We start from the raw sequence: 23910 nt of genomic DNA, 5'->3' as shown, positions 1-23910 counted from the left end.
CGCCATGCCTGAGAGAGCACTCCATGTGAAAGACACGGCAACAGATGCGCCGGTGGCCACACTACCGCCGGCGCTGCTGCTGCTGTTGCCACAGCCTTGCTGCTCCTCGGCAGCGGTGGCAGCGGCGGCGGCGGCGTTCCGTGCCGCCTCGTCGTCCCTGGCACGCTGTTGGAAGCCGCGAAGCACTTGCCCGCCCTCCTCGGCGGCCTCTCTGAGCTTCTGGCGCCACTGGATCAGCGAGCTGCTCTCGATGGCGTGCTTCTCCGACACCTCGATGGCGCTCCGGATCCTGAGCAGCAGCATCTCCAGCCGCTGCAGCTTCTCGTGCGTGGTCGCCGGCGTGCGCAGCTTCCGCAGCACGGTGGAGAGTGTCCTGTCAGTGATCTGCCCGACCACCGCGGAGGCGACGGAGCCCACAGCTTGTTCTGCCATCTCCCTCCCTCACGGAAGTTAATTAAGTGTGATCAATCTCGCCAGAGACAACGACGACGATATATGCTGGCGAGAAAAATACTATCTTGATCTTACTAGTTTCTATCGCCCCAGAGGCAGAGTCACGGTTGATTGCCAACACGCGCTGACGCGCGTAACGCATTGTTTGTATCGGCTAAAGGCATGCAAGAAATGGAATGCCGATGAAACGCTGATCTCAGCTTTCTAGGATAATGCAGACATATCTTGAAGAAATGCGATCGTGGAGAGTGAGGAAGTGTATTGTTTGCGTCGCGGGAGCCTCATTACGCTATGCAAAACCAAACCGTGCTAATGAGTACGTTTGTTCCATATTAAAAGATGTTTTTGTTTCTTCCTATATTCATACCTCTGCTAACAAATTTAAACATACATATTTATATACAGACATGTGTTAGATTACAACTCTAATAATAGTTCTGGTCCAATTCTATCATAATTGGTTATCCTTTAGCTTTTCGAGGGAAAATGAAATGACATATTTGTAAAATAAAAATAATTTATAAATAAAATTTTTATATACATATTCTTAGCGATATAAAAAACAAAGCATAAAAAATAAAATACGATGAAAAAACTTAAAATCAGCTCCAAATTTAAGATAAAAAATAAAATTTTGCCTTATTCATATAAGCAGAAACAAAAAGATAAGGCTGATATTTTAATATGTGACTATACATATATGTTACTCTTGTTCTTGTAACCCAATACCATTATTAATTGATTTTATCTACAAAGGTATGGAATGGAGAGAATGGCACACTTGCAATTTTTAGCACATACTTTCATACCTAAATTCTGAAATGGAAGTTTTAAATAACAATCGATGCCAGGGTTGAAAGTTTTATATGACTTAATAAAACCTGTATGATTTGGAGTTACAAAGTTTCGTACATAAGTACTCCGATAGAAAGTGTGCACTAGGAACACATGTACGCACTGATCTGGGCCCGTGATCTGGGCCCCCACACACTTCCGATCGAACAGCAGAAGTTGGCCCAAATTGAATCGTTGGCCTTGTAACGTTGTAATTTAAATGGGCCGTAACAGATGATGTCTAGCATGAGGCCCGAGCGGAGAGGTTAGCCCACAATATATGGGCCGTTTTCTGCCGTAGTTATGCGTCTCACGCTCTCTCCCTCCCGCGCGCCGGCGACGCCCCCGCCAATGTCGTAATGCGATCTGCCGCGCGGAAGACACGGATCTCCAGACGTGAGAGCAGGTAAAATGGTAGATTATAAGCCAGCTATAAGCATATTTTAAATAGATAAGAGGAAAGAGAGAAGAGATATGGGTTACTAATTTGTAGATAAAATGTGTGTATGACATGTGAGACCATGTATTGGTGTTTTGTAGTTAACTATTGTATGAGTTGACTATTAGATTGACTATAGATAAATTGGAATTAGTAGTCGGCTATACTATTGAACTTGCTCGGGCAAACACGCTACTCAAATACCACCACATAAGAGGTAGGGTTTGCGTGCGTGCGTTCTCAGGAGGAGTGTGCGTACGTTGTGAGCGTCTATGTTGTATTGTGTTTTAAAAAAAATACCACCATGTAATATGTATAGACAGTGCTTTCTCGCTCAGTATTTTAATAGAAGACATAGTTAATTTTTTATTATATATTTAATTATTTATTATAATTAAAGTACTTACCTAATTATTTATTTTGCTGTGGATTTATTAATGAATGTATTATAATTATACTTTACATTACATATTTTTTAATAATATAAATAAATTATAAAACATTTAACGAAAATCCAATAAAGAAGAGAGGAAACATTAATACTCTTATTTTTTTATATTTATGCTTATAAGTTAAATTTTTAAACTTAAATTTAGAATCGATTTGGAGGTTTTTCTCATCTGTGTTTATTTTTTCAGTTAATTTAATTTTAGATCACTCACATAATTTATAAACATGTTGCTTGACTTTTCAAAAAAAAAAAAAACATACAAACAATCGCTCCCTAGAGTAGCAACACGGCGCCAACCCGTTCGAGACCGGCTAGTTTTGTCAAGGGCCGTCCCTGTACTGGGTATTAAAATCTCTCCTAGCAAGATCGATCGTTCTCTCGCTACGCCCGGCGAGAAAAACGGCGAAAGCAACGTGACACCACACCAGGCACCAGCAGCCATGCGAGGCAGCCACCAGGTACACTCACGTCTCGTTCTGCCCCGGACGTCACGACCGTTTCGCCGTACATTGTATCACGTATACATACTACTCTCGTTTCATGAAGGTTTTATTTTTAGCTCCATTAATTTATTTTAGAAAAGCTTTATTTCGTAAGTAATTATTGAATTTAAGTTTGGTAATGTAGGAGATAAATACATCCGAATTTTAAAAAGGTTAGGAATAAATGTGCTGTGATTTGAAAAGATAAAAATCATTCTAATTTTTATGGCTTTACTTTGATTTGTAAGAGGTATGCTAAAAGTTAAATCTTTTGAGATCAAGAGGATGACCTCGAAGTATAAGATCACCATTTTTTTATATTAGAAAACAGGGTAGCTCAAGACACTATAAAATATGTTACTCCAACTTATCTTCTCAACAAATAAATTAGCTCGTAAACAAATAATTTAACTTTTATACAATTAAAACTTTACTTCAGAAAAATCGGATGGGATTTTTAAATACAGAACATTATTACGTGAAAACAGTATCCAGGAGTTGGGCTTCACTTGTGGAAACTTAACATGCAAGGAAAAAAAAAGATCAGCACATCGATCTCAAGGTCAAACTAGTGCCATGAAAACCAGGAGGGTCTTAGCTACGGCTGATCTACTGCACATGCCCGGTTAATTGGTGGCGCCTGAAAGCTTCTCCAGGTCTGACTTTTTGCAGGAAGAGTTTAGTGCTCTGACTATAGTAGTACTTAATCTGCGTCTCATCAGCTCTGCTCTGCTGCTGCTAGCTGGAGGTTTAACTGTGAAATGATGGTGTCTCTTCCCTGCTTTTGCCTTTGCCCCTTCTGGAAAAAGTAAGTCACAAAATTGACAATTCAGATCTTAGTGACGACTTAATCTCAGAGATCCGGCAGGCAATTAGGTCAGGGTCAAACCTTTTAATTTGGTTAATTAGTTTAGCCTCGGCCACTCGTTGTGTGCACCTCACTTGGAATGGTCAGCTACCCATGCTTGCACGAATGAATTCATACATACATACACACATACTGGTTGAACAAAAGCTATATAATTAGTAGCAGATTGGTCAGACACTTCGTTTAATTTTAGGTGCGTGAAACGGTCGTTGAACGCCAAATTTGTCTAAGTGGGCTCTCACGAGTTCAACGTACGTACCACCGAATTAGCTTTCCTAGTCATAAATCACAAAGTACTGTAATGAGTACTAAAATAAGTCAGCTGCTGTCATCAATTGTCTTCGTACTCCACAATTAGTCCATATATTTAATCTGAGTGGCTGACTAAAGACCCAATCTAATTATAGCCTTCCCCTGTACGATATTACCTCAGTCTCTGAATATTTGACGTCGTTGATTTTTTTATATATTTTTGACTATTTATCTTATTTAATTTTTTTTAAATATATAAAGTTATATATGTGCATAAAAGTATATTTAACAATAAATAAAATAATATAAAAATAATTAATAATTATAAATTTTTTGAATAAGACGAATAGTTAAACGTAAATAAAAAAGTCAACGGCGTCAAACATTTAGGGATTTAGGGACGGAAGGAATATTATATATGAGCCCGTTATATATATATGCACATGACGGTGTTTCAAGATATACCAATATAAATCCAACCTCATCAATTGTGCATTCTTTTGAATATTCATGCGGATACATCGATGTTTCCTCCTACTGCGTTCTTTTAATATTCATGCAGATACATCGATATTTTATAGTTGTTTAATATATGTGAAAATTGACAATAGTATGGATACCCTGAAACGGAGAAATCAATAAATTTGCCTTTCACGGGTTTTTATTTTAAAAAAAGTGAGGTAGCAACAACCAAGTTTATTTGTATATAGCAGTAGCTGCCAGGATTTAATTAAGCAACTCCATGCTCCACATTTGACTACAATCTAATTTAATTAAATAAAAACTATTAACTATTGAGCCGATAGGGAGCACGCCTATGTAGACCTTGGTTTTGTTTTAAAAAAAAGGCAGTATGTTTTTATTTAATCCCATATGATTGTTATTTGCATGCCGACGTGAGGATCAACCTAATCCATGTTAGCACGATATGGATACAAGATGCAATTAAGTACCTTTAAAAAATGCAATGAAGTAGTATTAGATTAGTAAGCGTTAGTGGGTGCTTGCCAGTGTGCACACTTGGACCTTAACTTTATCTTGCTTGAAATACTATAAACAAAATAAATCTTTCCCTTAGTAATTTGAATTATGGGGGTGTCGTCAACCATGGATAATTAATTTAAGAGGGCATCACACTAGGGTATTGACTTGTGCTACTGCCAATCCATTGGATTAGTTGTAGCCCACCTGTTTCAAAACTTTTGATTTATATTTCTTTTAGGTCATCGGAAAGATGCCAACTACAAAAATTGGTGGTACCTCTTCTTATCATGCATGTCAGATGGTGAAACAAAAAACTAGTATTTGATTTATGAGAGATATAGATTTTGAGTTGGTGACCAGCTCGAGATCAATTACGATCGATCTGGTCTATATTAAGGATGGAAAAAAGAAAGTCAAAACGATTTCACAATATAATATGCACCGTGTCCTATCATTTTCATTAAAATTCATACTACTACGTGTCTAGATCGAGTACACACCTGCGTAATCCGTATTGAATATCACTTGAAATTAGTTGGAATGGAATACGGATCAATGCAAGTTATTGAATACTGCAGCAACCAAATCTCACTAGCTCAGCTTTGTTATATGCTTATGTAAATTTAATTACGTGACGTACTTGTAATTAGTTTTGCTGTTAGGTTAACACGGAGTTGGAGAAATGCACATGACACCACGGTTTGGTAAACTGCCTGGTTGGCCTCCAACATTTTGTGTGCTTTGACCAGGAGAAAAGTAAATTAATCAATAAAGCAGTATATATGCACGAACATCAAAAGAGTAATTGACACTTTAGCTTAATTATACACTTATCATGGCAGAGCGAGGTGGTGTGATGCATTTCCCTGTACTGTTTGCACATGCAAGCATGTGAGGGTAGCACATGTTAGGTTAAGATGTTTCACTGTAAAGAGCCTTCAGTTTATTCAACAAAATAATTAATTACTTCCTTGGTTCTAGGTCTTTCTGGATTTGTTTAGATTCATTCATGTACCAATATATATATTGTAAATTTTTTAGATTTATTAGCACACATATAAATCTAGATAAAAATAGAAAGTCTTATAACATGGAACAGATTTACGGAGAGAATACCACCTATTTTACCTCCTAAATAAGTGAATAACAAGACAGAAAAACGACAGCCAGTAAAATACTGCACGGTGAATTCAGAGTTTGGGGACACACACACATCCATGCATGAAAACGAAATGTTTGTGTGTTTTTTACTGCCTTGCTGACCAGTGCTTTCTTCCACAGACTCCCTAAATTTTTTTCCTGCCATTGTCAAACATGCCGCGCATCAGTGCATGCAGTAATAAACAGCAGCTAGCTGAATGTGACTGTCCATCTGTGATCTGTCTAGCTTTATTGAGCTGTAAATTACTCATGCAGTTTACTCGTCTCTTGTCAGCAGGTTAAAAAACAAAAACCAAATCAGATAAATTCTTTTTTCAAGTTTGCAAAAGCTAAAACTCAATTAACTATGTACTAATGATTTTTTTCGTTTTACGTGCGCTGATTAGATAAGTTGAACACGTCATCTTCGAACACGCCCTAGTTCATCTGGACCCATGTATCATTTCTTCCCTGTGTGGTTTAATTAGCAACTAAGGGCCGCGTTCGGACATACCGATAAGTTATCCCTTGTTTTTCGCCACACGCTTTTCGAACTGCTAAACGGTGTATTTTTTTTAAAAAAATTCTATAGAAAAGTTATTTTAAAAATTATAAAAATATTTTTTAAAAATAATTAATAATTAATTAATCATGTATTAATCTATTACTTTGTTTTTAGTCTTCCGAACGGGGCCTAGCTTGTTTTCCATGAAGAGAGCTACGAGGTACTAGTAGTTGATTGTTGGGCTACAAGTGATGGCGACCGGAAAGGGAGCGACCTAAAAGTCCATCCATGCATGCAAATTTTCAATCCCAGCTGATCCCCACAACAACCGTACAAGTTGTATATATGCTCTACAAGTCAACGATCAAGGCCCCATCGCTGCTACAAATGCTAACTCATCTGGTCCAAAATGGAGTACTCATCAAGATGGTAGTAAGTTTGGATGCCCGAATCTGATTCTCTCTAGGAGATTCATAGCCCGTTTGAGATGGAGTAAACGAAATTGATGTGTCAATAGATTTTTTTTGTTCTTTATTATAGCTAATTGAGAGTATAAACAGAATGAATTATATCTTACATATATTTTTATATGATTTTATTGACTTCTGAATCTATGTTTAACCGTTCGTCATATTAAAAAAATTTATTTAAATATACAAAATTATAAGTCATATTTAAAGTTTATATAATAATAAATCAAATTATAGCACAATAATTAATAACTATATAATTTTTTAACAAGACAAATAATCAAATATAAACATAAGAATCAATCGCGTCATGTAAAAAAAAACATGGATAGAGAGAGTACTGAATAAATAGAGCAGATAGTATCACTCTCGATGTGTTTCTAGTAATTCAAAAGAACTTATTAAAAAAAATAAGCATGTTTTATGACGTGCTTATGTGGAGTCACCAATTTGTCGTGTTCTCGAGGGAGTTAGACTGGTTCACCGCGCCGCGCGTGAACTGGGTTTGAGCTTGAGCATGACCAACATACAGTCGTTGGACGACGCAGCCTGCCTGGCGGAATTGGACGAAATTGCCAGCGTTTTTGTGCTTGTGCGCGTCGTTTCCCAGCCCTTTTTTTTGTTGTTGCGCTCCGCTTGCTTGCTTTCCCGTGATGCAGGGCAAAAGCTGCCTCCGTCGCACACACGACCATGCCCGATTCTGCAAATCTGTCAATGCACCTGCACCACTGCACGACTGAGGCCCTGTTTAGTTCTCAAAAACTTTCTCTAAAAACATCGCATTAAATTTTTAGACACATAAATAAAACATTAAATATATATGAACATTAAAATTAATTATACAGTTATGGAGGAAATCGTGACCGAATCTTTTGAGTCTAATTAGTACACGATTAGCCATAAGTGCTACAGTAACCAACATATGCTAATGATGAATTAATTAGACTAAAAAGATTCGTCTCGCGGTTTTCAACCGGAATCTAAAATTTTTTATAATTAAACTACGTTTAATACTTTAAATATATGACCGTATGCTTGGATGTGACATCTTCACCAAAATATTTTGCCATCTAAACAGCACCTGAATTTGTCTATGGCTCCTATCTACTCTACGCATGCATGTAACATTAATTGCTTCTACAGATTTCGCGACAGAAATACGGTGCTGTTACTGATCTTGTATTCCCAACTAAAGTCATTTCTTTACGTTTTATATAGGTAATTCAGATAGTATCATGAATCATGTTTCGCATGGCTATTATATAACTCGTTTGAAAAACGAGAACTATAATTGAATTTCATGGGAAATAAAGAAATTTATGTATTATCCAGAAAAACTAATTTATGTGGTAATTCCGTGAGATTTCTGAGTTGTGCAAAGGTAAAACGAATTGACGCTGAATAATTAATACGAAAAGGTAAGCCACCACCGGCCGTGGATTAAAAAACGCACCTACATCCATGAGGGTGAGACTGAATTAATTTCATAAGAAAAATTACGTGAAGTTCCCAAGTACAAATTATCACATGAATACACCCTACAAAGAAAAAACTAACTCACGTATCAAATTAATTACTTCAACGATGTACTTATCCATCTTGGTTTTACCAAGTTGAATAATTAATACGTAAAGGTAAAGCCCGCCGCCGTCCGCGGGTCGAAAGCCACACGAACGCAGGCGACGCATGGGCCACAAAAAAAATGTCACACCAGCGCGAACCCCTGTGTACCACGAAGCGCAGGGCAAACGAAGGAAACGAAAATGTCAATCAGTCTCGCGCGTTTTGTCCCGCACTGCCGTTGCGTTTCCCCTTTGACCCGGGCAATTCAAGCAAGCAAGCAAATTAAATTAAGGTGGTGTTTAGTTGTCAATATTTTTTTTGACAAAAAAACATCACATGGACGTTTGATAGATGTCGAAAAGGGTTTTTGATACGAATGAAAAAACGAATTTCATGGCTAGCATAAAAACCGCGAGACGAATCTTTTGAGTCTAATTAATCCGTCATTAGCATATGTTGGTTACTGTAGCACTTATGACTAATTATGAACTAATTAGTCTCAAAAGATTCGTCTCAAGATTTCTTTCATAACTGTGCAATTAGTTTTTTTAGTTCATCTATATTTAAGGCTTTATTTATGTGTCTAAAAATTCGATGTGATATTTTTAGAAAAAATTTTTAGAAACTAAACAATGCCTAAGCGTTCGCGTTGCCATCTACTATACGTGCAACGCGTTGGTGGTGGTGGTCACCTGTCGTCGTTTGCGCCGGCGCGTTTCTGCCGGTATTTGTCACGCATCTGCCCGTGAAATTACCCCCCCGGCCGGCGAGGCGAGAGAGCCTGCGTCAAAAGCACAGAGAACGAACAAACGCATTCGGCCAGAGCGACTGACTCGGATCGGATGCCTTTTGGAATTTGCCAGGACCAGATCGTTCGCCCGCTCGCAATGAAAGCGGTGTAGTAGAATCCAATTGGACCTGAGAAAGGCACGTGCAGCAACTAGCACACACAAGACACAGTCACAGTGTCACACGCTAGTGCAGGCCCGCGACTGGGACAGTGGCACACAGCAAATTTGGCGTGAGATGGATGCGACCCTCCCAGGAACGGGAGCAGGTTGAAACGAGCACAGGGAAAAGCGCAGATGGACTGTTGAGATCGAAGTCACTAGCGTTAGAGTTCGATTTGATGTATCGAGCGACTCGCGAGTTCCAGACCACAGTAACCTCTAATAACGCCGGCCACACGCAAGCGTGCGTGCGACTCTGACCGACTCAAAACAACAACGGACGCTGAAATCATCCTGTGACCTCGCCGATCATGACAAACAATCGAGTGGGAGGCCGGAGGCGAGAGGAGGGAAAAAAAGGAGAAAAGATCCAACCGTCCCGCTGACTTGTGGTGTGTGGATATGGGTAAGCGAGACGGGCGCACGCACGTACGTAGCGTCGCTGTGAGGTGAGGCACGGCCCACGCACACGGTTCGCGGCCTCGCGCGGCGCCCCCCCACGTGAACCGAACCACACCCGCGGCAGCGGGAAGGTGCTTCTTGGCTGCGGCTTCGGTTCGGCGGCGGCGGCGTCGTCGCGCGGGCGGACACCGCGGGCGGGGAGGGGGGGTAAACGGGGGACGCGTCCGGTGGTGGGCGGCTGCGCATATGGATTCTTCGTTCTTCGGGCGCAGTTGCGCCCCGTTTTCCCATCCGCGTCTGCTGTCTCTTGCGACGAGCTACTCGTGCGGCTGTGCCGTTGGGGGGATTACTATTCCTTCCGAGGTTTTTTACTATTTTTAAAAATATCTTAAGATACCATATAGATACACTGTATCTTAAGACATTAAAAATTTATACTAAAATATTTATTACCTTGAGATACTTTTTAAGGATAGTAAAAAATCTCATTCCTTCCTGGGAATGAGTAAGAAAGGCATAGCTTTTTTTTTTCTGTTTTTAGTTCAGAATTTAGGGATAGTCTTTTTGTTTTTTGGTTTTTAGTTAGGAATTCCATCTGAACAAAAAAAATGCAAACGACTTGGCCGAGAATATATGATCATAACGTATTCCAATAAGAAAGGAGAATTTTCAATGCATGGTATAAAAACATTTTTCTCTATAGCACCTGTGCTAAATACTCTATGGTTTAGGACTATAACAAGTTTATTGATAGGGATTAACCGTTTATTTTCCGATGCTTTGTCTTTTTTTTATTCTAGTTGTTGCTATGCGAGGAATAGAATTATCTGTGACATCTATATACAGTGGATTTGTCAAAGTAGGTGACTCTATTTTGGAGTAAGAGGAAAAAATACATCCTATAAAAAATACATCCCTATACAGTGTAGTGTCTGAATTACTTTCTAATACTATGTCTAGTTTACGGAGTTGAATTTTGAATTTACATGGTTAACTTTTAGACATACATTTAAATATTTATCTTATTAAAAATATATTATTGTTATTTATTTATTTTGTTATGATTTGTTTTACACACATAATTTAGAGTTTCAAATAGTAGCATTAATTTTAAAATAGTATAAGTAGTCAAACATATGTTCAATATTACCAGCTACTACAAAATGAAGGAAATATAATTTTAGTCAAACTATATACCTAGTCATTAATACATAAGAAACCATTAAAGAAAGCAGTGGAAAACAAAGGTGAAAAAAAAAAGCTTACTTTTCTATATGGTTGACAAAGGAAACCAACGAACCGATCCATCAAACAAGGCAGCCGGGCAAAAGACAACACAAGGTGCGCTTCCCTCAGCGTGCGCCACAGAGACGCGGGGCGCAGAAGGTCGCATCAGGTTTCCTCCACCGAGTCGCCCGCGCGCCCGGGCCCCACCTTGCCTCTGGCGGGCTCGATGCCCACAAGAGTCAACGCCTAGAGGTGGAAACCACCTTAAAATATTCGAGTATGTTTGAAGATTGGAGTATGCTAGGGTAACCCTGTTTATTTTTCACACCATCATATAATATAATAATGGTATGGAGCATTAAGGGAAAATAATCAAGAAGACTTAGAGTTGACTATTACTGCTCTGTCTTATAATAATTTTATTTTTTATTTTTTCGTGTCCAACGTTTGACCATTCGTCTTATTTAAAAAATCTATAAAAAACTTTAAAAAATTAGTTACGTATAAAATATTATTCATATTTTATTATCTAGTAAGAATAAATATATTAATCGTAAAAAAATTTCAAATAAGACGAAGAGTCAAAACATTATATCAAAAAACTAAAAAATAACTTTATTTCGGGATAGAAGTAGTAATATTTATATTAAACAAAATTTTAGTGTATAGGATGGATAAAAAAAGAAAAACAAATACTTCTTTCATCCTAAAATAAACACTGGTGCATTGATTAAGAGATCAAACGTAACACTACATTTTTACATGCTCTCATCACTAAGTTATTTTACCGGTTATTTTACTTTATTGATTAAAAAAACATATCTTACTTTATCTTTGTTACGTGCCCTTAGAGTATATTATTATACGGTTTCCGAGAGCAGGTTTTTTAATAGTGCCAATAATTAACTATAAATTTATATTAGAGCTAGCATGTATAAAATAGATTAGTATAAGTCTGACTACATAGTTTTTCTTCAATCTATTTCTCTTGCTCATGTAATCAACACAATAATCTAGGAGCATCTATAGAGTTGTCTCTTGCATGAAAAAAGTCAATACTACTTGGTTTTCATTTTCTCTTTCATCTTCATATATGTTTATTGTTTCCTTGTATCCCACTGTTATACTTGTTTTAAAAGGGTTTGGTTGCTAGCCAACATTTGCCTCAATTTGCCATAGATTTGGTAAGCAACTTTGACAGCCAGTACATTGGTTTATTCTTTCCACATGTTAGTTATAACAAAGTTTTCTTAAAATTGGTACTACATGTCATAAAAGAAAATAAGTTGCGTCAAGTAGGCTAATGCGCATATCATATTTTTACCATAACTTTGGTAACTTACCCAACCAAACAAACAAACCCTAAATTTATATGGTATTTTATAGATACAAAATTAGTATTGATCTGATATCTATATTTTTTTGCACCGGGTCAAGTTAATTTTTATTATATAAATTAAAATAGTTTTTAAAAACACATTACATGTTGAGTTAGAATTAGTAAAGTGTGGTCAACATATAATTACGTTCAGACTTTACCAATTATATATTTATATTGGATATAAAAATAAAAAAAATATTGCTGGTGGTAGATTTGTATTGATATAAAAGGCAAAAAAAAATATATCAAAACTGTACTGGTGGGTAAAAGACAAAAAAATATATATTTGTACCTAGCCTATCTTTTATGACCCATGCTTAAACATTATGTTACGAAGCACAACCGTTTTAGATAAATGACTAATAAAAAAGAAAAAAGACACAAAATATGCTTTCCGCGAAACGACATTTTCCTTAGAAATAACGCACTACCACTGTTCTACGTGGCAAAACCCACTCGAGATAGGCTACTCGGGCAGACGGAAGTTCTGCGCAGCACGTCGAGAGAGGGGGGAAGGAAGCGCCGCGCGCTCTCCCCGCGCGCGAGCGATCGCGTTTTAGACCCACCCCACAAAGAGAGAGAGGAATACTGTCTTCTAGCATTCCTAAAATATTCCGGCATTTCAACCCCACCCACTCCCGCAAGTCAACTCTCCCCACCCTCTCTCTCTCCTCCGCGCTTAATGCTCTCCGCATTATAACCACCCACCTCTTCTCCCTCGCCCCACCTCCTCTCTCTCTCTCTCCCCGCTTCATCCGCCATGGGCAACTCGCTCGCCTGCTTCTGCTGCGGCGGCGGCGCCGGCGGCCGGGGTGTCCGCCACGTCGCCCCCGCCGCGCTCCCCTCCGACCCGGCCTACGACGAGGGGCTTGGCCACTCCTTCTGCTACGTCCGTCCCGATAAGTTTATTGTTCCCTTCTCTGCCGATGATTTGGTGGCCGATGCGAAGGCGGCTGCGGCGGCCGAGGGGGAGGCCACCACGTTCCGGGCTATTTCCGGGGCGGCGCTCAGCGCCAACGTGTCCACGCCGCTGTCTACGTCCGTGCTGCTGCTGATGCCGGAGGAGTCGTCGGCGCCCGCCACCGCGTCGTCGGGGTTTGAGAGCTCGGAGTTGTTTGCGGCTGTGCCATTGCAGCCGGTGCCGAGATTCCCGTCCGGGCCGATCTCCGCGCCCTTCTCCGGCGGCTTCATGTCTGGTCCCTTGGAGAGGGGGTTCCAATCTGGACCCCTCGACGCCGCGCTCCTCTCGGGGCCGCTTCCTGGCGCCGCCACCTCGGGGCGTATGGGTGGCGCCGTCCCTGCGCTCCGCCGGAGCCTCTCCCACGGTGGCCGCCGCCTCCGCAATTTCACCCGCGCGCTCCTCGCGCGCGCAGAGAAGTTTCAGGATTCTACGGATCTCGGCTCGCCTGACGCCGCCGCCGCTGTCGCCGCCTGTGGTGACGATCCCTGTGGTCTGCAGTGGGCGCAGGGGAAAGCCGGCGAGGACCGTGTCCACGTCGTGGTGTCGGAGGAGCGAGGCTGGGTGTTCGTCGGCATCTACGATGGGTTCAATGGCCCCGACGCCACCGACTTCCTGGTATCCCACCTCTACGCCGCCGTCCACCGCGAGCTCCGCGGCCTTCTCTGGGATCAGCGCGAGCAGAACGAGCAGCAGGACCAGCGCCCCGACCAACCCGGCTCAGCCCCTAGCACCACGGCCTCAGACAATCAAGACCAGTGGGGTCGCCGCTGCCGTACCCGCCGCTCAAGACCGCCGCGTGGCGCCGCCGACGACCAGCGGCGGTGGAAGTGCGAGTGGGAACAGGAGCGCGACTGCTCCAGCCTGAAGCCACCAACGCAGCAGCGTCTCCGTAGCAACAGCGAGAACGACCACATCGCCGTGCTCAAGGCGCTGACCCGCGCTTTGCACAGGACGGAGGCGGCATACCTGGACATCGCGGACAAGATGGTCGGTGAGTTCCCTGAGCTTGCGCTCATGGGCTCTTGCGTTCTTGCCATGCTCATGAAAGGAGAGGACATATACATCATGAATGTTGGCGATAGCCGGGCTGTCTTGGCAACAATGGATAGCGTCGATCTCGAGCAGATCAGCCAGGGGTCATTCGACGGATCGGTTGGGGATTGCCCTCCATGCTTGTCGGCCGTGCAGCTTACATCGGATCACAGCACTTCAGTGGAAGAGGTGATTAAATTGGCCCATATCATGGTTCAAGCCTAACGGAATCGCTGTTCTTAATCTGGGACGGTCTCATATTTGTTGCTGTCTGAATACAGGAAATACGCAGAATACGAAACGAGCATCCTGATGATCCATCTGCCATATCCAAAGATCGCGTGAAGGGCTCGTTGAAGGTGACTAGAGCATTCGGCGCTGGTTTCTTGAAACAGGTTAGTTCATTTGAATGCCATTTTTCTTTTGCAGAAAGACATTTTTTCCACATTATGATGAATCAATTTCAATTGGGTCGATTTCAACCCAGCAATACATTTTTGGCTTGTTGCATAATTGAATTTCATTTGCAAGTTGTGTGGAATTCCGGAGTGGCACAATCAGTCATTGTATGGAATAAGTGCCTGCTCTGACTTCTCTCCTTGAAATTGGGTCTGTAATGATGATAAATCATAGGGTCCAAATTTGATTATACCAGGAGAGGAATAAGTCAGTTTTGCTGCTATGCTGAGTCAACACATAATTAAGGTCATAATTAAGATAGGTCAGAAAATGGAAAACCAGATCTGGTCTAATTGGTCCAAAGTTTGAAAAGTAAAGTGAGCCACTCTCAATTCTCACTTTGGAGTGAGAAATATGACCATCCTGCACTGAAACTGACCATGTTTGACGGGACAGTATAAACCATATGCAAATTTTGGTGAGCAAAATTTCCGGTGCATGAAAAAAATAATTAAATTATTGAGTCACTGCGTGTATTGCAAGTTCGAAAATTTGAAGGAGAAGCCGCTGCATGAGAAAACGAAGTTTCTTTTGCTTCTGTCCAAGTACAAAGAATCCGGTTGTGCAGTACTGAAATGTGGCCAGAAAGGAGTGAGTTGAGTGGCTTTGAAGGAAGGCACGTTTCTCCTCCCATGTGAAAGTATTGTCGGTTCTCCTGTAGAACTATTCTCTATTGTCAACTGCACAAAGCCACAAACCTATCTTGCTGCTATGCAAGAGGAAAGTCTCTTTCTTGAATCTGAAGTGACCTATGCGACAAGACAGACATAGCGATCTGCAATATTTTGTCAACGAAGAAACCCTCCAATGTTAGGCCGCATAGTTGTCAGTACATTTTTCAGATAGCCTCATAGGAAGTTGCAATAGTTAATTCTACAAGCAAATCCATAGCCTGCGTACATGTATCGATCTTTTGCTATCTGCCGCACTTTATATTATAGTTCCTAAGCATTTTGATCTCACAACCCTTTCTTCCTTTTCTTTTACAGCCCAAATGGAACAATGCATTACTGGAGATGTTCAGAATTGATTATGTCGGGTCCTCCCCATACATATCATGCAACCCATCCCTTTTTCACCATAAGCTCAGTACAAGGGATAGGTTCTTGATATTATCCTCGGATGGACTTTACCAGTATTTCACCAACGAGGAGGCAGTTGCTCAGGTAGAAATGTTCATTGCAACAACCCCTGAAGGCGACCCTGCTCAACATCTTGTCGAGGAAGTTCTTTTCCGCGCTGCCAACAAAGCAGGTGTGTTCTCAAGCAAGTCACCACACGTCATGTGTGTGGACCTCATTTCGCAGTAACTTTTGAACTTCTAGAAGATTTTGAATTTTGCCAGTCAATAACCTGACCTCATTTTACATCTATTGATTGCTGTTGCAGGAATGGACTTTCATGAACTGATCGAGATACCACACGGTGATCGTCGGCGGTACCATGATGATGTATCCGTCATTGTCATCTCTTTGGAAGGCAGGATTTGGAGATCCTGTGTGTAAATAGACACAAAAGTAGACTAGAGAAACAAAACGTATAGAGGGGGTTCTTCCCTATGCCTTTGTGTTGAGAGGGGTTCTTGCAGCTACTCTACTCCACTCTTCCCTGTACAATATCAACCAAGCACTGGGGGGGATCGGATTCAGCTTGGGCTCTCGGCTCATCCAGCTGAATGACCATGAATCACCCAGAGCACGCCGCGTGGTATAATATGCTGATGTAAATGAGGATTTGTTCAATTATTAATAACTTAAAATTCGACCAATTGGTCAACTTTCTTTGACATTTGCAATTGCATGTGTTTAGTTCATACATTTGGGGGTACGAAAATTTTGCATGTGCATGGGAGACTGGTTCTAAGTTGGACTTTGATGATTCTAGAAACAAGGGTTCCTTTTGGTCAGGAACCGTTTGTTGTGTTGTGTTGACCTCTTAACTGATGATAGCACCAGAGCTACCCCAATTTGACTTTTTTTTAAGGCACACCATCTTGAACAATTCAGCAGTCACTGCCAGGTTGCCAACCTTATCAGTTGCTATTAGCCCCGGGTTATCCTTGCCATGAATGAACCTAAGTTGACCTCTGATCTATGGAGTATTATTTCCTACCACCAACAATCAATTAGCCCTTGTGAAGTTAACTTTGTGTCTTGGATTCAGCACCTCTTTTGATTGGCTCAGAGATCAGGTCAGCCTGATTGCTCTTCACCAATAATTGACATTTCTGGCCATGTCTGCAAGTGGTATTCTAGATTATTTCCCACTTGCTTGCATGCACTCTTTGGTTTCAACAGAAATGATAAAAATGGAGAACGAAGATTATGTTAAAAGAAATATATTTCTAGGCAATAAAGCATGATGAACCGTGGCGTATAGCTTTGATTTTTTTTTGGCCCATAATCTTCAAAGCAAGACATAGTCATCTTCGAATGCTTTAATACTAGATAACAGTATTGTTAAGCAAGAGAAAGTAGGAACAGGTGCTTTTATTTAAGAAATGCATGCTTTCCTTTTTCTGTCGATTGGTTGCTAGAGCGAAAAGAAAGGCGATCGTGCGCAGGCATTTTCCCACCACTATGCACACTGACGTTGAGCTCCATTTCTGCAGTGCAAAGGTAGGATTATTATTTTTCCAAGCAAACAACGCTTTTACACTGTTGTAGTAGAGGGGGGCTTCTTTTAGGTACACAGAATTTTCTTCTGCGAGTTTTTAGGTATATAGAGACAGAGTTGGAGCGTTTATAAGCTAAAATTTAAAATCTTAATAGAGTCTTTTTTATCATAGTTTATTTTTTCAGCTTTTGTTTTTAGAACGCTAAAATATGTATATGTCATTTGACTTTTTAAATAATGGAGTCCTTGGACTTGGAAATCCTTGGAAAATTTTGCATACGATTGGCAAAATATTTGCAACGCTTCCTTTTGCAATGAACAGTATTGTCTCTTAAAGGGAAAATCGCAACAATTTGTTTTTGTCAAAGGCAAAATATACGCCGGGATTTCATAGCAGGGATTGTTTAGAAACAAGGGTCTGTTGTTACGATCCAACTCGAATATCGTAAATCAATAGCAAACACACGAGACATTCTTTTATTCCAAGAGAAGATAATCTATCTTTTTCAGAAGATAAGACTTTTTCTCATGCTCAGATTTATCATTAATCAATGTAAGATTTATTAGTTTTTACAGTAAGACTACAAAATCCTACGTTTTATAATGGAAGGAGTACTTTGGTTGTGTATATTATGAGGCCGGATATTTATTTATTTATTGTTAAAGAAGATACCGTTGAATCATAGACCGGGTGGAAGCACGGGAATCAGCGAATCAGATAAAGCAGAGCTGGAGCGCAGGCAGGAATAAGCCTTCAGTAGTCAGTACATATGTTCTCCGGGCGCATTTTCAAGAAGCATAAGAGCCAAACTTTTCTAAATTTTTCCGTACGCATGCTTCCGACACTACTAAACAGTGCATTTTTTTTAAAAAAATGCATGAAAATTGTTTAAAAAAATTAGAATCATTTGTTAAGTTTAAAAAACTAATGCTCAATTAATCATATGCCAATGACTTTATGTATTTTAGCGTGGTGATTCGACTCGATGGCACAGTGAGTCGTTCCTTTGCACAAGCTGCTGTTTTGCTTCCCTTCGGTACCCCTGAACTCCAGTGAGCCTCCAGAAAGCCCATTTGTATCTCAGCATCAGGCCCACTTTACTGGCCCACGTCCGTGACAGCAACCGTCTGTCTAGATGTCATCCATTCATGGGCCTAATTAAACAGAACAAGCCCATTAACACGATACTTTCGGCCCATTTACTGTGGGCCATATAGGCCAATACCTGCCGCCGCCGAGAAATTTGAGATTTTGCCCCTGCTTAATGTTGGCTTCGATGTTATGTCATTCTATAAATGTGTTTCGATAAAGAGCCACGCTTAACTGAGTGGGCTTCAATCTTTTACCATTTTAGTCCATTTATGTATTTTAGATGTATTTTTGGTGAAATTTTGGGACTGTGTGACCGATTTGCCCCTATCTCTCTTTCTTCCACAGAGATAGCTCGAACAGAAAGAAAGAAAGAAAGAAAGAAAAAAAAGAAAGAAAGGGGATCGACGAGCATTGCCATTTGAACTCATTCAAAATTTCTTGGATGCGCAGAGCGAACTCGAATCCCTCCCGCCAGAATCAAAGCACAGAACCAAAGCAAAAGAAGCTACTTTTTCCCACAAAAAAAAAGAAAAAAAAAGAAGGCCTCTCCACCGCAATGGCGGGGAGGAGCAGGGGGCACCGGCCACGCCACACAGGTAGCCGTGGTCCGGTGCATCGTCGTCACGCCACCATCGTCCTCGCCGGCGTCGTCGCGCTCGTCTTCTGACTCGTCGTCTGCCCCAAGCCCATCGAGTACATCATCACCCGTGTCGTCGTGCGCCACTTCAACGTCACGCCGCCTAGCGCTGGCTCTGATGGCGGCGGCGCCATCGTCGACGCCACCTTCTACCTCACCCTCGCCGTCGACAACCTGAGCTCCGGTAGGGGGAGGCGCGGCGGCGGAGGAGGGTGTTGCGGCGCGGGCGGGCGGCGTCGTCGGGCAGCGTCGGCTCTCCCATCGTCCTCTCATTCACAAGTGTCCTGTGGTGTTAGAACAGTTCAACCACGAATTCAGGGGCAAAACAGTACCGCTTTTAATTAATTTCACTGAAAATACATCTAAAATGCATAAATGAGCTAAAATGGCAAAAGACCAAAGCTCATCCGATTAAGCGTGGCTCTTTATCGAAGCTCATTTATAGGATGACATAACATCGAAGCCAATATTAAGCATTGGCAAAATCTCAAATGCTTCCGCCGCCACCTACGTCCCAAACTCTCCGCCGCCTAAACCCTAGCGCCGCCGGCCTCCACCGCCGCCGCCGTTCTCCCGCTCCATCGACGTGAGGTCACAGACGCGCCCACGACGAATGCTTGCTTCCGGTTAGTTTGTGTATTCAACTTATCAGCCTACGGGATTCGAATGAAAGTTTTTTGTCTGTGCAGCGACGGTAAAGATGGCGCCGCCGCCGCCGGCGACCGGCGAAGACGGTGCTGTTGTTGATCTGAAATCCACCATTTACGGCTATGGGAGTTTGACTTCTGGGGTCTCTCCATGAGTAAGGTTGCCCGGCGCCATCTTGATTGTTTATATCTTGTGTTGAAATTGGCAAATTGCTATGCTTATGCTCAAACGGCAATGTTCAATCTTTGAGATGCTAAAGCATATTACGGGTGTCGGAGCAGATAGGGAATTATTCAGAATCCAAAGATGTCGTTGTAATATGCTGCAATTGCGCTTGATTGGCCATGCTCGGATTTGGCACCGAGTCAGTTAACAATCTAGAATTCTAGATGGTAGATACCACTTTGCTTCCTGAAGTATATTTGTGGATACAAGGATTGCACGATCCCTGGAAGTTTTTTCCTTGATGGGTACTGCTTGATGAACTTGGACATGCCGTGTGCGGCACTTATTGTTTCTGAAACTTCCTATGACTATATGACTATCTGTTGATTTGCTGCTTCATGTATGACAACATGGCATGTTGGATTCAGTGATGATTGGTGTACCTTTAGCTGTATAATTGTGTCGTTTGTGAAGACTCGTAACCGTTCATGAATTGGTCATGTGTCCTTTCTCCATGACGTGTATGCGATGATTACATCCTTGAAATTTATTCGCACGTGGAAAAAATACATATGCCGTGGACTGAAAATTAAATCGATCAAAATTTTCTGTGTCTTATTTTCCTGCCATCAGCTTTGCAGTGTAACATTATTGGAGAATCACTTGGCTTGGGTGCTGTTACACTTTTGCCATGTGTAATAAACATAATGCATCCATGATTTCGTGGCATTAAGTATAGAATGAATCGTTGTTTTCCTGAAATGTACTTATGCTTTCTATTAAATAAGTCCTTGAACCTATATTGTTATCCTGTAATTTTTTTCAATTAACATTAATGAAAGTAATGAACATTTTTTTCCTATACGAGAAGGTCTAATAGCAGTCTGTAGTACTCTTTTTTGTTTCAGACAACTTGCAAGAGGCCCTTTTTTATTCCTACTCTATTATGCAAGTTGTTGGATTTGCACCATGCGAGAAACACATCACTGAGCTTCTGAAGGTTGTAAAGGAAAAAAAATCGTGGACTGATGGTAGCAAAAGCTAGATGAAGCGTGAGGAGATGGCCAACGTTCTTAGGAAGATGAGGTACGCTTCCTCCTTTTTTTGTGGCGAAGAGAATGTGGCCATATTTCTAAAGAGAACTTGCTTTTGTTCATAAAACATAAAGTATTAAGTATCAGAGCTGTTATGACTCTAACCAATCATCTAAAAGTTAGTCCAACTTGAACACAAGCCACCTTTGTCTTAGTCCTTTAGAATTGGACTGTGAAGTAGTGCTATCCATTTATCACTATAGATATTTCTTTCAAAAAGTGATAATATGGATAGTACTCTAGGATCGCTACTGGATCTGTAATATCAATTATTCTCATCCTTTGCTAGCTTCATGGTTAACTGCAGTCTCTGAAAGAAATGACAATTGGCATAAATCAGATTACATATTTCCAGTTTTGACCATAAGATTTTATTTGTTGCTGGACTCTTTCTGCGAATGTCAGGTCAGTTTTTGTGGCAGTTTTTCTGTTTGAGGATAATGGAATCCTTTTAAAAGAACCATTAATTTCCTATACTCCAAACTGTGGAAAAGCTTTTCTTTCATTACATCATTTAGTATAACTGTATTGCTACTGATTGAGCACTTAAATCTCCCCACTTTAGACGTGCTGTTATCTGTTCTGCTATGTATATATTTCCATAATCTTTTATCTATTTTTGATTAGTTTTGTAATTGAGATTATTTAGGATGGGTGTGCTAGCACTTAAGGATATTTGCACCTCAATGTTCTGTATAGTACACACAAACAAATTCAAGCTGTATTTTCATAACATAATCATATGTGGTGAAGCAATTATAAATTGCATGCTTCTTCTACAGTGTTGGATTCATTATATTGCACAGTGGGACAAATTATATTAAGAACTGCCATAAATAGTTCACCAATCCTGCTATCCATTTCTGCACAAATTATTAAGTACAGTACTACTCGTCATGATATGTTGCGGTCTTTGGCATTATACACGATGAAAGCTATCCAGTTGTCCAAAGAGATGCCTTTGTGTAGCCGCTGTGACATACTAGAAATATAGAGAGGTGAGAGAACTACTTTGGGTTTGGGATCCATCATGCCCCGAAAAAACAACTTTCTAAGAGTGAAAAATCAGCTTTCTGAGTGTGAATTCTGGAGAAACTAGAAATTTATTTTTTATAAGACGGAGGGAGTACATCCAATCACTCATGTCAAAATCTGACAGAAATACTTATTCTCTTGCCTGGGTATCTTCTCGTATTAAGCAGCATAACCCAACGAATCTGTATTTCAGGGATCGGAACCAAACCTTGCATCCAGTATTGATGTTGTTTTTAGAATTAGGCAACAGTGCACCCTTGACCATGCTTGGTTCTTATTAATATTCACAACATTCTGACAAAAACACATACCAGTCTGCAGATATGCTGGAGTTCTGAGAAGAAGAAATGAAACGGTGCAAATTCTTGTGAAGAGCATGCGCGATTGTAGTGGGGAAAAAAAAAGACAAATGAACTTCAGTGGCAGGATGTTCGGTATAGATGCAAATTTGATTTTTTTTTTTGTCATTTGACTTATTTATTAATGTTATTCACGTTCTCGATCATGCCTTTTTACATTACCGTCCTATCACTTGTTGCAGTTTCTTGGATGTTGCATGCATGAACCCATATGTTTAATATATACTCCTGGAACTTCATAGTAGTTCCAAACTAGGGATGGCAATGGGCCCCGATCCCCGGCGGTTAAAAACTCTATTAGGGTATGAAAATGGGGTGAAATCGATACCCACAAGGCTAATAATGGCTTAAAAGTGTCCCCGTCGGGTAAGGCAGGGACGGGTACGTTCCCCGGCTCCCCGTCCCCGTGTACCCGTGGGTACCCGTATAATTTGCGAATATATATGTAACCCAATATGTAGCCCAATAAAAACAGCCCATTAGGCCCATATGGAAACCCTAGCACTACTCATGCTGCACAGACTCAACCGAGCACGGAAGCAGTCACCAAGCCGAGACCACAACGCCGCCAATCGCCATTCTCTCCTCTCTCATTCTCTCTTTCTCTCTCATTCGCGTTCTCTTTCAGACGGCCAGAGAACGAAGGAGTCGGTTGCGCCGCCGGCGGGTGCAGCCGCTCACCACGCCGCCACCCTCACCCTAGTTCGCCGCGCGCCGCACAGCTCGCTGCCCTCACATAGCTCATCGTGCCGCCGCACAGTTCACCGCCGTCGCCCAAGGGCCTGGTTCGCTGCGCTGTCGCCCTAGCTCGCCGTGCCACCGCGCAACTTGCCGCACCGCAGCGTTGCTCGCTACGCCGCCGCCGCGTAGGTCGTCGCCGTCGCCGTGGTGTGGTTGGTTATTAGGTATGGACACCCATCGGGTTCCCCGTACCCACATGGGGATGGGGATGGGGATGGGGAGAAATCCTCCCCCGTTTGCGGGGATGGGGATGGGGATATTTTCTTTGCATGGGGTAGGGACGGGGTGATAAAACCCGACGGGGGCAGCTCCGTTGCCATCCCTATTCCAAACGAAGGATCTCGCCCTAGTTTAAATACTAGGGATTTTGATCTCATACGTCAAAATTTAAATTTTAGATCTTAATTTTAAAGTTAATTATAGGGTTTTTTCGTTGTATTTTATTTGCAGCATTTGCCTTTAGAACGATAAGAAAAAAACAAACCTCATTGTTTTTTAGCTACTAATGTCTCGCTTCACTTATGCTTATTAGCCCGCTGGTTTTCGATCCATTGGGTAGTTTCGGTATGTTGACAAGTTGCATGTACTACTACTTGTAAGTTGTAAAGTGGTAGTGCGTGTGATGGATCCTGGAACAAACATTGCAATGCTCATGTCATGTTGTTAGCC

The 23910-nt window shown here is 41.4% G+C and overlaps 1 protein-coding gene across 1 annotated transcript; it reads left to right on the top strand.

The window, feature by feature from the left end:
• Positions 1-13010: 13010 nt before the first annotated feature.
• LOC102711603 (protein phosphatase 2C 35) lies at positions 13011-16641 on the top strand. The gene is made up of 4 exons (XM_006650745.2): positions 13011-14583; positions 14676-14789; positions 15843-16107; positions 16243-16641. The coding sequence occupies exons 1-4, from the start codon at positions 13162-13164 to the stop codon at positions 16356-16358; spliced, it is 1917 nt and encodes a 638-aa protein (XP_006650808.2). The 5' UTR covers positions 13011-13161; the 3' UTR covers positions 16359-16641.
• The last annotated feature ends 7269 nt before the right edge of the window (positions 16642-23910 follow it).

This window comes from Oryza brachyantha, chromosome 3 (assembly GCF_000231095.2).
Source record: "Oryza brachyantha chromosome 3, ObraRS2, whole genome shotgun sequence".
In the NCBI taxonomy this organism is placed as follows: Eukaryota; Viridiplantae; Streptophyta; class Magnoliopsida; order Poales; family Poaceae; genus Oryza; species Oryza brachyantha.
This window is presented reverse-complemented; position numbering and strand designations above follow the sequence as displayed.

Excerpts from the sequence above, each read along its gene's own strand:
- LOC102711603 (XM_006650745.2), top strand. The coding sequence starts at position 13,162 with ATGGGCAACTCGCTCGCCTGCTTCTGCTGCGGCGGCGGCGCCGGCGGC. Across the intron at positions 14,584-14,675 it reads ACAGCACTTCAGTGGAAGAG|GAAATACGCAGAATACGAAA; the intron begins GTGATTAAATTG and ends GTCTGAATACAG. Across the intron at positions 16,108-16,242 it reads CCGCGCTGCCAACAAAGCAG|GAATGGACTTTCATGAACTG; the intron begins GTGTGTTCTCAA and ends TTGCTGTTGCAG.